Source organism: Rhinopithecus bieti, unplaced genomic scaffold (genome assembly GCF_001698545.2).
Source record: "Rhinopithecus bieti isolate Rb0 unplaced genomic scaffold, ASM169854v2 scaffold_28055, whole genome shotgun sequence".
In the NCBI taxonomy this organism is placed as follows: Eukaryota; Metazoa; Chordata; class Mammalia; order Primates; family Cercopithecidae; genus Rhinopithecus; species Rhinopithecus bieti.
This window is the reverse complement of record NW_016812914.1, coordinates 1920814-1934416: the sequence shown is the minus strand read 5'-3', so window position 1 is coordinate 1934416 and position 13603 is coordinate 1920814. Positions and strand designations below refer to the sequence as shown.

General features: G+C 61.1%; 1 protein-coding gene across 1 annotated transcript in view; it reads left to right on the top strand.

Annotated features, from left to right (window-relative positions):
• Positions 1-5252: 5252 nt before the first annotated feature.
• PIAS4 (protein inhibitor of activated STAT 4) overlaps positions 5253-13603 on the top strand; it is a 24971-nt gene continuing 16620 nt past the window's right edge. The window contains exon 1 of the mRNA XM_017847190.1: positions 5253-5676. Within this exon, the coding sequence (XP_017702679.1) occupies positions 5253-5676 (424 nt within the window). The remainder of the gene's footprint in view (positions 5677-13603) is intronic.

Here is a 13603-nt window from a genome sequence, read left to right as displayed (position 1 = left end):
AGCCCACGCCCCATCTGCACACCAGGACCCGGATGTGCAGCGCGCGGGGCGTCGGGGCCCGTAGAGCGTGCACCACGCGGCGCTGCAAGGCGCCGCACTGCACGCACTGGCGACTGCTGTGGCGGAGCAACCATTCCCTGCCCGACGCCGCCCGGACTCGGGACACGCACCTGGCGGCCGCCGCGCGCAGGAAGCCACGGCACCTGGTTGCATTGTTGTCACTGCCACCGCCCCCTCCAGCCCTCCCTCCTTAGAGGCAACCCAGCACCCGTCCCCACCTGCGCAGGGTTCGTACCCCTTTAAGGAGTCAGACGCCGCCAGGGGTGGGCGTGGTCGCCGCGAGCGAGAGAAGAAGGGTGGGGGGGAGGGGCCGGTGTAGGGCAGACCTGATTGGCCCGAGGCCCGGGCGGCGGCCGCGCGCGCCTGCGTCAGGACGCAGCAGTGCGCACGGGCGGCGGGAGGAGCGCGCGCGGGTGCTAATTGGCCCGGGTGGCGGCCCCGCCGGCGAGTTGGTGGGGGCGGTCACGTGACGCGACGGCTGGGCTCCCGGCGCGGGGGACGCCTGGTGGCCAGATGGCGGCGGAGCTGGTGGAGGCAAAGTGAGTGAGCGGCGGCGCACCGGCCGGGCAAGTGGGCGGAGGGCGGGACGGGCCGCGTCGAGGTTTGCGCCTTCTGTCCGGGGCGCCACAGCGCGGCCGGCCCGGCGCGTCCGTCCGGCCCCCAGACCCGACCCCCGGGTCTCAGGGTGAGGGCGGGGGGCGGGGAGGCCGGGGGCGGGGCCCTCCTGCCTCACCCGGGTCTTCGCTCCGGGGGTCGCTTCCCTAGCTTCAGGCAGGGTCCCTCCACCCAGCCCGAGCCCTTGGAGTCCCGGTCCCTATGCGCCAGGCCGGGGCCGCGCCTCCCGGTTGAGGCACCGTTCCCCCGGGCTGCGGGACGTGTTGAGCTGCTCGTTGCTCTCGGTTCCGAGCCGGGGTCTTTGCTCTTTGGCTGGTGTGTTGGGGGAGTGTCTGCGCCTCCCTGCCCGCAGGGCTCCCAAGACTGGTATCTGGGTCTCGTCCCCGCCCAACAGGCCGGACTGGGGTTTGCGAGTCTCCTGCTTGGAAGGGTCCCCTGAGTCCCGGATAGTGTCCTGCCACAGTCCAGGTGGAGGAGTCAGGGCCCTGAGACCACTTCCAAGACACTGCACGTCCTCTTAGGGTCTGGAGTCCAGGCTCAGGCTTGAGCCTCTCTTCAGCTCCTGCACTGGTCCCAGAACCCCGCCCCCTTCCCGACACCGTCTCTCACACGCCGGAGTGGGCGCTGGGGGAAGACTGGGCCCCCCCTTTCCCTCCCCATAGGATGGAGTCCTGACCACTTTTCTTGGTCAAAGACTTTTCTTATTCTCCTTTTTTTTAATCTTAAATCTTGGACTGTGCTTTTGGTCCTACCTCATTCCCCTCGGGACAGAATCTGAGGCTACTGATTCTGCTTCAGGGGGCTCTAAACCTCACCTGTGCAGCATCAGATACTGTCTTCAAACCTTGACTGCTTCTCTTATTTTCTGCTCTTGAGCGAGTCTACTTTTTAGGTCAGACACTCTCCCTCCCTACACAGCCCCCAGAATCTTTATGCACCCCAGCTTTGGTTTCTAAGGTCTCCTGTCTTTCTGCCTATTCTCTTATGTTGATCTCTGGAAGGTCCCCACTGGGTCCAAGATTAGCCTCTTTAGAATAAGTTCTGCTGCTGCTGTTTTATACTTCGGGTCCTGTACAGGTCCCATGTCCCATAGATACCATCTCCTAGCTTGGAACCCGTTTTAATCCTGGGATTGAGCTCAGAGTATCCGCATTCCAGGGGATGTACCTTCTTGTAGGTGCCTGCCTAAAGCTCCGAGGGTCTAAAACCCTTAGAAGTGCCCGCAAAACCACGGCTTCCAGGGAGGTTAGGGGACCTCTCCCTCCCCCCTCCCCTTCACGTCTTCCCTCCCCACAGTCCTGACCTATACGTATTTTCTTCTCAGTCCTCTCACATTACCCACTGGGATCTGAAAACACAGTGCTCAGGGCTCTGTGATTACAGCATACACCTCTCTTCGCCTCCCAACCCTACCCCTCTCCTCCGCCCCCCACACACTTCTGTCCCTCTCTAGAGTTTTGAAAAGTGGAGACTCGCCCTGGAGATGTGGAGGCCTAAACCCGAGGTGGCAGACTCTGGGCTTGAAGTGCCCTGGAGTCCTGAAATGTAACCTCCGTCCGGGACTTGGAGCTGTGACCCTGGACTCCCCACCCCCACCCTGGCTGAGGGCAGGGTCTGCAGTCTTTTGTACCATCCAGGCCTTGAAATATGATCTGATGAACTTTCCTTGACCCTCTGGTGACTGGGTCCCCCCAACTCAATTAAATCAAGTTGGTCCTTCTTTCAGGTTCTCTAAACCGTGAGCTTCCATTCAAGGGGGCCTGGACCCCGGGGAGCCTTCTTTCTTCTTGAGTCCATTGCTACTGCTCCAAGTACCTTAAATGTCATTGAAACATCCCCTTTTTCACAGGGGCCTTCCCCAGCCTGTCATATTCATGGCTGCAGATTCTGTCTTTTGGGGTGCATCACAGACTGCTCGGAGGGATGAATGTTGGGGGCTTGTTGGTGAACTTTGAAATCTGAGACTCTCAGCTTGAGACCTGGAGGCAGGTTTGGGGCAGGGGTGTCTGTGAGCTCCCTGAAATAGTCCACAGCACACATCTCCACTTTCCTGGAAAGAGGCGCCTTCCTGAGCTTCCCCCAGTGCTCCGAGGGGCCTGTGCTGGAGGAAAGGTTCAGCGCAGCTGCTGTGTCTCGGCTGATGTCTCCCCACGCGACTTCCAGGCAAGCCTGGAGTTGAAACTCTGGAAGTTGCCGGGGCCTGGCGCTGTTTATAAACACGGCTCTGACGGCAGGCAGGTCAGCTCAGAGCCAGGGCAGGAAGTGATCCTGGGGCATTTGGGGCTTCTTCCTGAATGCTTGTCCCCCCCGCATTCCCTCCAGTGTCAAGGGCAGGCTCCTCTGAGGTGGCAGCTGCCGGGAAATCTGAGTCGTGAACATATGGCCGCCTAAGGGGTGTGCTCCAGGAGGTGGGAGCTGGGGTTCCACTGTCCAGCCTGGGCGGGGCGGAGGCTCCCGGGGTGCCAGGATGTCAGCAGGTTCCTGAGCCCACCTGCCTTCGGCCAGGCTGCCAGTGTGAAGTGTCCACATGACATCGTCTCTCCCTGCTAAGGCCTTGGGCCACTTCCAGAAGAAACATCTTGTCCGCAAGCCTTTTTGTTTTCTACACAAGGTAGGAAGTCAGGCCAAGGGAGGTGAGGCATTTTTGTTTTCAAAGCATCACTGACTCTGAGGCCCAGCAGACCACGCAGGTCCCCATAGCCAGTGTGCTGGTGTGTGAGGGTCCCTGGCAGCGGACGGGAACACCCTGGGGAGCCCGGGGGCCTAGGGGCTGATGCCAGTCCCATGCATGTACTAGGGAGGCTCTGGGCCAGCCACTTCTCTCTGTGAGCCTTGGTTTCCTCACCTACACGATGGGTGTGGTCATTGTGAAATTAGCGACACAGGCCTCGCTGGTGCCTGGCAGGGAGCAGACGCTGGCATCCCGGTTCTTCACAGTCATGGGGCCGTGCAGCCCTGATATGGGAAGGGGCTTCTCCCGAGGCTCTTAGGGCAGGACTGGGCCACCGGCATGTGCGTCCCTATCGTTTTGAGCCGGGACAGCCTCTCCGTCTTCAGCAGGATCCCGGCCCAGTACAGCTGGAAGGAATCAGAGTTGACAGATGAGGACCCCGCCAGCGGCCCCGGCTGCTGCAGCCTTGGTGCTGAAATGGGCGGCTAGGCTCCTGGCCTCACCCTGGGGCAGCTGGGAGCTGGAAACCCCAGCGCTTCCTGGCACGGAGGCCGCAGTGTAGACTCTCCAGTGGGACTGCCTCTGGTGACCCTCAGGGTCTTTCGAGTGGAGTTTGAGTGATTTATCGGTTTCTTCGGGTGCCTGCCAGCTTTCCTTACCACCCTTGACACTTGAGCTTTTTCTCCATTCCTCCTGGAAGTTTCTCTTTCCCACCACATCTCATTCATCCCAGGCCAGCTTCAGGGCTGAGGGTGGGTGGCCCCAAAACCCTGCCAGCCCATCCCTCGAGGACACCTGGCTGCTACAGCCTGTTGAGCCCTCTTTCCCTTTCGTGGTTCTACCCCTCGTGGAGGGGAGGCCACTGCCAGGCTACCCCACATCAAACACTAGGGTCAGCTGGGCTCTGTTGTTTGGTTTGATTTCGCTGGAGAGGCCCTGTCGGGGGATGAGGGCCAGGTCCTGCCAAGCCTCATTCGTCACTTTGGCCCAGGTCCCGCAACAGCCCCTGTGGCTGCTGCCTTCCCCTCGGACCAGTCCCCCAGGGACTCAGGGCGATGTCTGGAGATGTATTTGGTTGTCATGAACTGTGGGTGTTTAGCACCCACAGTGCCCAGGACGGCCCCAGCGTCCACAGGGCCGAGGGGACAAAACCCTGCTGGAATGATCGGTAGATGTTTCGGAGGCCCCCACAGGCCCGGCCCTGTGCTGCTGTCCGGAGGATAGTGTGGCAGCAGGGACCGCCCCTGGCTTCAGAGCCAGGTCTGGGTTTGAATCTTGGCACTGCCACCTCTGAGCCGACAGTTCCTCTTTTGTGACAGAGCTCACACACCAGCCTAGCAGGGGTGTTTTAAGGATCAGAGTTAAGTATATAATCACATGACCGACTCGGTTCCCGGCAGGTGATTAGTGCTAAGTAAACTGTGGCTACCGTTGGCGAGACCGAAGGGAAAACATATCTGTGGCTGACAAGGGTTGAGCGCCCGCCCAGCCAGTGCTTTATGTCGTTATCCTCCCGACGAAGAGACTGAGGGTCAGGGAGGCACTTGGTGTTTGCCGGCAAGGCACTGGCCGTTCACAAGTAAAGCACGATTCCCAGTTCCTGCCCTGGGGGTGCTTTGAGGCTGAAGACAGGGAAAGAGAACCTAAAATAGGAGGGGGCCTAGTCAGAGGCGCTTTTGCTGCGTTGGCGATGCTGGGGAAAGTTTGATGAAAAGGAGGGAGGGGACAGGGCTTGGCTGGGAGGGGGCACCGTAGGGGCAGGGCATTCCACCAGCCCCAGCCAAGGCTGGCGCTTCCTGGCGAGTGGGTGTCTCTCACGGCCCCCGCATCAGGGCCTGGCCTCTGCGGAGTCCCCTGCCTCGCAGCTCTGCCCTCTGAGTCGTGTGTGCTTGCTCCTCCTCAGAACATGGTGATGAGTTTTCGAGTCTCCGACCTTCAGATGCTCCTGGGTTTCGTGGGCCGGAGTAAGAGCGGACTGAAGCACGAGCTCGTCACCAGGGCCCTCCAGCTGGTGCAGTTTGACTGTAGCCCCGAGCTGTTCAAAAAGATCAAGGAGCTGTACGAGACCCGCTACGCCAAGAAGAACTCGGAGCCTGCCCAACAGCCACACCGGCCCCTGGACCCCCTGACCATGCACTCCACCTACGACCGGGTCGGCGCTGTGCCCAGGACTCCCCTGGCAGGCCCCAATATTGACTACCCCGTGCTCTACGGGAAGTACTTAAACGGACTGGGACGGTTGCCTGCCAAGACCCTTAAGCCAGAAGTCCGCCTAGTGAAGCTGCCCTTCTTTAATATGCTGGACGAGCTGCTGAAGCCCACCGAGTTAGGTGAGTGGCCGCCCCGGGGGACTGCGACGGGAGGCCTCACCTGGGCCTTGTCGCCCAGCCCAGCCATGCCGCCGACTTTGAGTTGATGTTCTCTGGTGCAGCCAGGGCGGGGAGCCACGGTGGCCAGGGCTGTCCTTCCCTGGAAGCAAAGGGACCATCTTTGATATTGGTCACCCCTTGTTGTGTTGCAAGTTACCCTGAAATGGAGCAGTGGGTGTCCGTTAGCTCTCAGGAACCCGTGAGCCGTGTTGCGGGGCGTTGGGGCTCGGGGGCTCTCATGAGGCTCAGTCAGGTCGGAGCCACCTCATCCGGAGGCTCGACTGGGGCTGGAGCAGCCACTTCCTCGTGTGGTGGCTGGCAGGCCACAGCTCCTCACCGGCTTTTGGCTGTAGTCCCCAGGTCCTCACCGTGCGGCCTCCTGCACGGGCTGCCTGGGCTTCCTCAGCCTGGTGGCTCCCTCACCCTAGGGTAGCGAGCGTGTACGTCCAAGCTGGGAGCTGGAGCCCTTTTTATGACCCAACCTCGGACACGCCTTGCCATCTCCCCCATGGAGTCCATTGCTCACAGACTCTGTGGCGCAGGCAGGGCCCACACCAGGCTGTGACTGCCAGGGCCAAGGGTGACCAGGGTCACCTGGGAACCTGGTTTCCCTGCTTATTCCCCATGGAAAGGGGGCTGGCCAGTGGCATCGGCCTTCCCTCCTTCCCCCAGGCTCTGGTTCCTCGCTGGCAGCCTGCAGGTATGGCCTTGGTCAGCGCGCTCAGGTCACTGCCAGGCTGTGCGCACCAGGCGTGCTGGGTGCTCCGGGCGATCCCAGGCAGAGGAGAGGTGCTGGGCTCCACGCTTCTCTCTCTCGTGTCTTTGTCTGCCAGCGCTGACTGAGCAGGAACTGTGTGTCAGGACCTCGCAGCCCGCAGCAGTGTGGACAGGCCCCTGGCGCCTCCCCAGCTGCCGTGACCATTCAGGCTGCAGGTGGGTATCAAGCCCGGTCTCTGCCTCAACCATAGCCCTGAGCTCAGGGCCAGGGAGGCCAGAGCAGCCCCAGCCCCCAGGGCAGGGAGAGTGTGCAGCCTCTGGGACTCCCAGTTAGGGAGCCGAACATCCTGGGCCTTTTGCGGACCTGCGCCTTGAGGCGCTCAGATTTTACCAGGTCCTCTGTGTGCCTGGAGGTCTCTTCTTCCTGCCTCCCTTCCCCTGCCCCCACTCTTTCCTTCGCAGTAAACGTCGCAGTAAACGTCGGAGCGCGGTAAACGTGGGAGTGCCTGCTGGGTGGGTGCGTGATGGGCACCAGGCATGGGCATGCAGCAGGGACTAGGACCAAGGCCGCGAGGTTCCGGAAGCCTCTGCACACCCCTCCCACCCTTCTGACCCAGCGACCTGCCTGGTCCCTGCTGTGGCCTGAGGGCTCCTCTCCGGCACGCTTCAGTCCACTGGGTGCCAGCTGGCCCCCTTCCCCTGCCCGGGGGTGTGGGGAAGGGGCACTGGCCGCCTTTCCCCTCCCACCTACAGCCCTGGGACTTTGTGAGGTTAGGTTGGAGGGCTGTGCTTCCAAGTGAGGATGGAGGAGGTGGAGGAGGTAGGAGGATGCTGCCCCGGTTCCTGAGGCAGCCGAGGCTCCTCCCTCCAGCCTGAGGCTCCGCCTTGCAAGTGAGGCTCCGCCTCCACCTTTTTTCTTTTGCAGGAGGTGTCTAGCGGCAGCCTCCTGGGGAGCAGGTTGGCCCAGCAGCACCTGTCCTGGGGGACTCGGGGCCTTGGCCTGACTTTCCTGGCCTTTGCTGCCTCATGAGGGAAGCGGTTCCCCCGGCGGGTTCTTGGGCAGAGCTGGCTGTCTCTGAAGCTTGGGCCTTGGGAAGGACCTGCATCACAGGGAGGCTGGGCTTTCCCGGGAGCGGCAGGGCAGGCTTGGTCCAGGGCGGGGGACGGGGCTGACCGTCTTCCTTCCTGCACGGGGACCAGTAGCTCCATCCCACAATGCATCGCTGTGCCCTGAGCCCCCAGGGACCCCGGTCACCTGATCTCCGGGAGAGCCAGCTCCCCTGTCTACACCAGTATGACTCTGATGGCGGCTCAGAACAAAGAGGCCAACCCCACCCTGCCTCTCCTTCCCACTGGCTCCCTCTCCATCCTAGGCCCCCAGGTGAACCCCTTTCTTGGATTCCCGTGCTCTTGGGGGACCCCCCGGTTAATGCCTGGGTCCTCAGAGGTTTCCTGGAGCATAGAACCTGGCCCCAAAGCCGTGCTTGCCTTGGTTTCAGGGCCTGAGATGCCATCCCTCCACCCCGACCCTGGGCTGTGTCCCTCCCCAGGGTGCGCTCTGTGGTGTTGGCCTTGCGGGGGGGCTGCCTCAGGAGGACCCAGTTCCACCGGCTTCCCCCTCGCCCCCGCCTCTGGCTGTGACCCACCGGCCAGCGTGAGGCCCACTGCTCTGGTCTGTTTCCCCGGAATAGCCGCCGGCCGGCTCCAGGATGGAGACTGCGCCAGGCGGACAGGAGCCATAAATCACGTGGCGCGGAATGCTGGGCTGGGGGAGGGGGTGACAGAGCTGCAGAGCAGGCTGCGGGGGCCTCGGGCCACAGATGATCGGCTCCAGTGGGAGGTGCCATGTGTGGGGACGGGGCTGGTGCCCAGAACAGTGCGGAGAATGGCCCAAGGTCACACAGCGGCATGCCTTCCCTTATTCTGAGCTGACTGAGTCCTACCTCTGAGCGGAGGCTCTGGCCTGGACCTTGTGAAGGCTGGGGACCCTGTCCTGCCTCTCAGCAAGGAAGCCCGCCCCACCCTTTCCCAGCCTGCACCACCTGGGGAGTCCGGCTAGGGGTCCTGACTCTCCTGTCAGGGTACATGGGAAGCGAGGCTGTCAGGAGATGTTGGGCGGAAGGAAGGACACACGCTGGCCGGGCGCAGAGCTGCCCCTCCAGGGCCTCGGCCCACAGCGGGCACCCCGAGGAATCTGCCTGCTTGCCCGCCTGCTGTGCAGAGTGGAGCCCCTGTCGCCACGGCTTCAGACGTCCCCAGAGCAGGTAGCCCTGGCACTAGCCAAGAGCCGCCGGTCGGGCATGTGCTGTGCTGTGTGCCCTTCAGTCTCTGAAGCCCTTGGGCTAGCATTGCCCAGGTCACAGCATGGTCCCTGCTCAGGTGCAGCACAGAAGTGCCCGGTGAGAAGCGTCTCGTGGCAGACAGAGGGCTTTCAGGGGCAGCTGTCAGTAGCAGGAGCCATTCACTCTACATCTGTGAGGAGGTGGCAGTCAGGAAGGCTTCCTGGAGGCAGCAGCTTCCAGTCCAGACCTGAGGGTGACTCCCAAGAAGCCAGGCAGAGAGGAGGGGGCAGGGGAGTGTACTCCAGGCCAGAGATGGGGGGGCAGGGAGGGTACTCCAGGCAGGGGCAGCGAGGGCAGAGGCCGATGGCCAGAGAGGGCTTCATATCACAGGGCTGAATGGAGTCCATTGTGGCCAGAGTGTGGTGTGCCCAGGAGGAGGGACGCAGCAGCCTGGGCGGCAGGCGGCAAGAGGCTTGGAACCGCGAGAATGGTGGGCCCAGGGAAGGAACGTTGGAGCTACCCTCCTTTCCCGAGGGCTGCAGCGCCCTCTGCGAGTTCTGGTATGATTTTGGGGGTCAGTGAGGAAACTGAGAGGTGCAGGAGGCAAGTGGCCACCGCCTCCACAGCCAGGCCCTGCTGCCCCCCCCAGGCCCACCATCTGTCCGTCTTGCCACTGGGGAGCCCTGGGGGGCACGGGCATCTGGTGTCACTGTCCCCAATGTGTGGGGGTAGTCCTGTCCCACTCAGGCCCGCTGGCAACTTACCATGCCTATGATTGGGGAACAAGGGGACTCCACCAGCTCTGCCCCAGGTCCGGCCTTCTGGTTGGGAAGGAGGGATGGGCCACTGCTACCAGCTGGGGGACTGCTGGCAGCCACCCTCCACTTCCCACTGGTCCTTCTCCTATCCGCTGTGGCCCCCTGCCCAGCCCAGTTCCCTGCCGGACAGCCTCCTGCTCTGCTTCCTGCCCACGGGTCCCCGTCCCATGGCAGCCTGTGAATGTTTCTCGCTGATGGGTAGAGCTGTCAGCACCGCCCCCTGTGCCTAGCCAGGGGCACCTATTCCCCACCCTTCCAGGACAGTGCCCCCTGTGTCCCTCATATCTGACTACGCTGCCTCTATTCTTGATCTGGGGGACCTGAGGTGGGGAATTGGTGCTGGTAGCTCTTAGCTGGACAGGGTGGGGCTGGGAGTTAGAGAACTTGTATGTGCTGGGGAGGGGACAGCCTGGAGGAGGGGGCCAGCACATGGGCCAGCTGGAGGCGGAATGGTCCCATCCGATCAGCTTTTTTTTATTTTATTGTTTTATTTTTGAGATGGAGTCTCGCTCTGTCGCCCAGGCTGGAGTGCAGTGGCATGATCTCGGCTCACTGCAAGCTCCGCCTCCCGGGTTCACGCCATTCTCCTGCCTCAGCCTCCTGAGTAGCTGGGACTACAGGCACCCACCACTGTGCCCGCCTAGTTTTTTGTATTTTTCAGTAGAGACGGGGTTTCACTGTGTTAGCCAGGATGGTCTCGATCTCCTGACCTCGTGATCCACCAGCCTTGGCCTCCCAGAAGTGCTGGGATTACAGGCGTGAGCCACCGCGCCCGGCCCCGATCACCCTTTTAAAATCTCCCTGTTTCATTTCTATTTACACTTGCACAATGATGCGCCTGTCCTAGAAAACTGGAGTCAACAGCAGAGCAGCCCGGCTGGCGCCCTGCTGCCCGAGTGGGCCGCCTCGGCGCAGCGGGCCGTGCTTGCCGCCTTCCCCCTTTGCCTGTGTGATTGTAGGAGCGTGTGGCTGTCCTGGCTGCTGTTTTATAACCACCCCCATGCTGTGAGCATCTGCTCCTGGCATTAAATATTCATGTCAGCAGCATCTCGCGAGGCTCACTGGCAGCCTTGGGTGGAGCCAGCGGCTGGGCCCTTGTTGGGCTCTCGGATTGGGCCCGTGGGCTGCTTTGCACGTCCGGGCTGGAGGGCCTGGCTGAGCACCTCATCCCAGAACCGGCTCTGCCTGGCAGGGCCCAGCCTTGCACCTGGCCGCCAAGGTGCATCTGGTTCAGCGGCACCTGTGCCTTGGTCCTGTGGCCCATGGGTGCCGGGCAGCCCACGAAACCATCTCCCCCTTGGAGAACTTCATGCTTCAGTGGCCCGACAAGAAGGAGCAGCAGAGTGATGCAGGGAAACTGAGTCGATCCTTGGAGGGAGGTTTGGAGAAAAGCGGGGCGGGGGGGTGCAGTTTGTCAATGATGTGTTCAGGGAATCCTTTCCTTCTGGTTACGTTTGTGCAAAGATAAATAGAGGGCCATGAGGCTGGTCGGGAGAGGAAGGTTCCAGAAGAGGGAATGGCGTGTGCAGAGTCCTGAGGCAGCATGGCTGGTAGGGCCCAAGCAGGAGGCCAGGGTGGTGGCCATGTGTGTGCCAGGGTGGGTGTGGCCCTGAACAGGGGTGCCGAGGGCCAGGGGTCTCCTGCAGAGCCAGCCCAGGGATCAGGCTCTGGCTGCTGAGACCAGCAGAGCTGGGGGCAGGTGTCCACATCGGGTGGCATTTGAAAGCAGAACTGACAGGACCGGCTGGGGGAGTGGATGTTTCCAGGACAGCAGAGACAGGGGCTGCGTGGATGCCACCTGGGTTTCTGGCCCCAAACAGCTGACCCCGAGGGCAGAAGAGAAGGTTTGCATTAGCCCCCTCTTCCTGAGGGCCAGCCATAGCCCCTTCCCCAGCAGAGGGGGGCCAGGTGTTTGGGGGGATCCGTGAGCGGCCTGGGGCGAGTGGCACAGCAGAGCAGTCAGAGCACAGGGCATCTCCTGGGCCCCCAGCAGAGAAGCACAGCCCGGCCTCCCCCAGAGGGAGCCCTCCCAGGGCAGGGACCCCAGAGTTTTGGTCTTCAGTGACTGGGCCCTTTCTGCCCCAGGCATGGGCTTGCTGCCTACTGGGGACCCACCCTCCTCCCCTCATTCCTCCTGAGACACTGAGGGGTGGAGTGTCCGTGTTTTCACCTCTGACCCAGCCTGGAAGCTCAAGGCCCAGCTCCGGTGTCGGCTCCTGGGAGGCCTCCCTGCCCGGAACCATTGCTCCCCAGCACTTGGGGCAGATCTGGGCGCGTCTACAGGTGGCCTGTGTGCCCCACCCTCCCAATTAGGCGGCCTTCCTCAGGGGCCCAGCTGGGCATCCACAGCCCATCACCTCTGCAGAGACTGGCTGTGCCCTCAGCACATAAACGGGAACAGGCTGTGGCACTGTGGCCCTTGTGGCGACGCCAATGCTGCAGTAGCCCCCTCTTCCTGAGGGCCAGCCACAGACCCGGCACCGGTCCCCGAAGAAACGGGTCAGCATGGGCCGGACATGCAGGCTGGGGCCACAGAGGCCCTGGCGGGGTTGGGATCCGAGCCCAGGCAGTCTGGCTTTTTTTTGTTTTTTGAGACAGAGTCTCGCTCTGTGGCCCAGGCTGGAGTGCAGTGGTACAACCTCGGCTCACTGCAAGCTCTGCCTCCTGGGTTCACGCCATTCTGCCTTAGCTTCCCGAGTAGATGGGCTTCCCGTGAGCCACCCATGAGCCACCACGCCCAGCCGGCAGTCTGAGCTTCTGAGCCTAAAGCAGATGTACTTTTTACATCGTTATCTCTTCTCATGGGTTTTAATTGAGAAAGTTCCAAGACGGTGCTGGCAGTTGAGGTCCGATCCCACGGCTCCGGTTCTTGTAAAGGCCCTGTCATAGGTGCAGGCCACACCGCTGTGTGCACTGCCATCCTGGGAGCACCTTTCTAGGACCAGGCAGTCTCCTGCTCATAACACAGTATGGCCTACGAAGCTGATGAACTCCAGCCTTTATCGGGCAGTTCACCATCCTTGTTCTAAAGGGCTTGCCCGTCATCTTGTCTCCCGGCCACTCCAAGGCTGCCATTGTGGCCAGATTCTCTCTCCCCCACGCTCCTCCGATACTTGTTTACACTTACAGACAAATAGACGTTTACTCAGATTCCTTCCCTCTGTTTTCATTACACCAGCGATGGCAGGGCATGCATGCTGCTGAGCGTTTTTGATTTACGTCTAAATGTATTTTTTAACGTAGACACAGTCTTGCTGTGTTGCCCAGGCTGGTCTCGAACTTCTGAGCCCAAGCAATCCTCCCGCCTCAGCCTCCTGCGTAGCAGGGATGACAGCTGCACACCAGCACACCTGGCTCAGGCTCATTTAAAAACGGATTTTTAGAGACAAGGTCTCACTATGTTACCCAGGCTGGTCTCCAACTACTGTGCTAAAACGATCCTCCTACCCTGGCCTCCTAAAGTGCTAGGATTACAGGCATGAGCCGCCGTACCCGGCCTGCAAGTCTCTGAATGCATGTTTCCATTTATTGAAAGAAAATACTTTGGAGTGGGATTCCTGGGTGCTAGGTTAGGTCTGTGCTTACCTTTTAAGGGCAGTTTCCCAAAGTGATTGTACTGTCTTATAACCCCACCAGCAGAGTTTGCTCTACACCCTCGCCACCTTGTAGAGTTGCCAGTCTTTTCATTTTAGCCATGCTAGTGGATGTGTAGAGAGGTATTTTACTTTATTTTACCTAATTTTATTTTATTGATACGGAGCCTCACTCTCACCCAGGCTGGAGTGCAGTGACCCAGTCTTGGTTCACTGCAACCTCTGCCTGCTGTGTTTAAGCGATTCTCCTTAGCCTCCCCAGTAGCTGGAATTACAGGCGTATGTCACCATGCTTGGCTAATTTTTGTATTTTTGGTAGAGATGGGGTTACCTTGGCCGGGCGCGGTGGCTCAAGCCTGTAATCCCAGCACTTTGGGAGGCCGAGGCGGGCGGATCACGAGGTCAGGAGATCGAGACCATCCTGGCTAACACGGTGAAACCCCGTCTCTACTAAAAAAAATACAAAAAACTAGCCGGG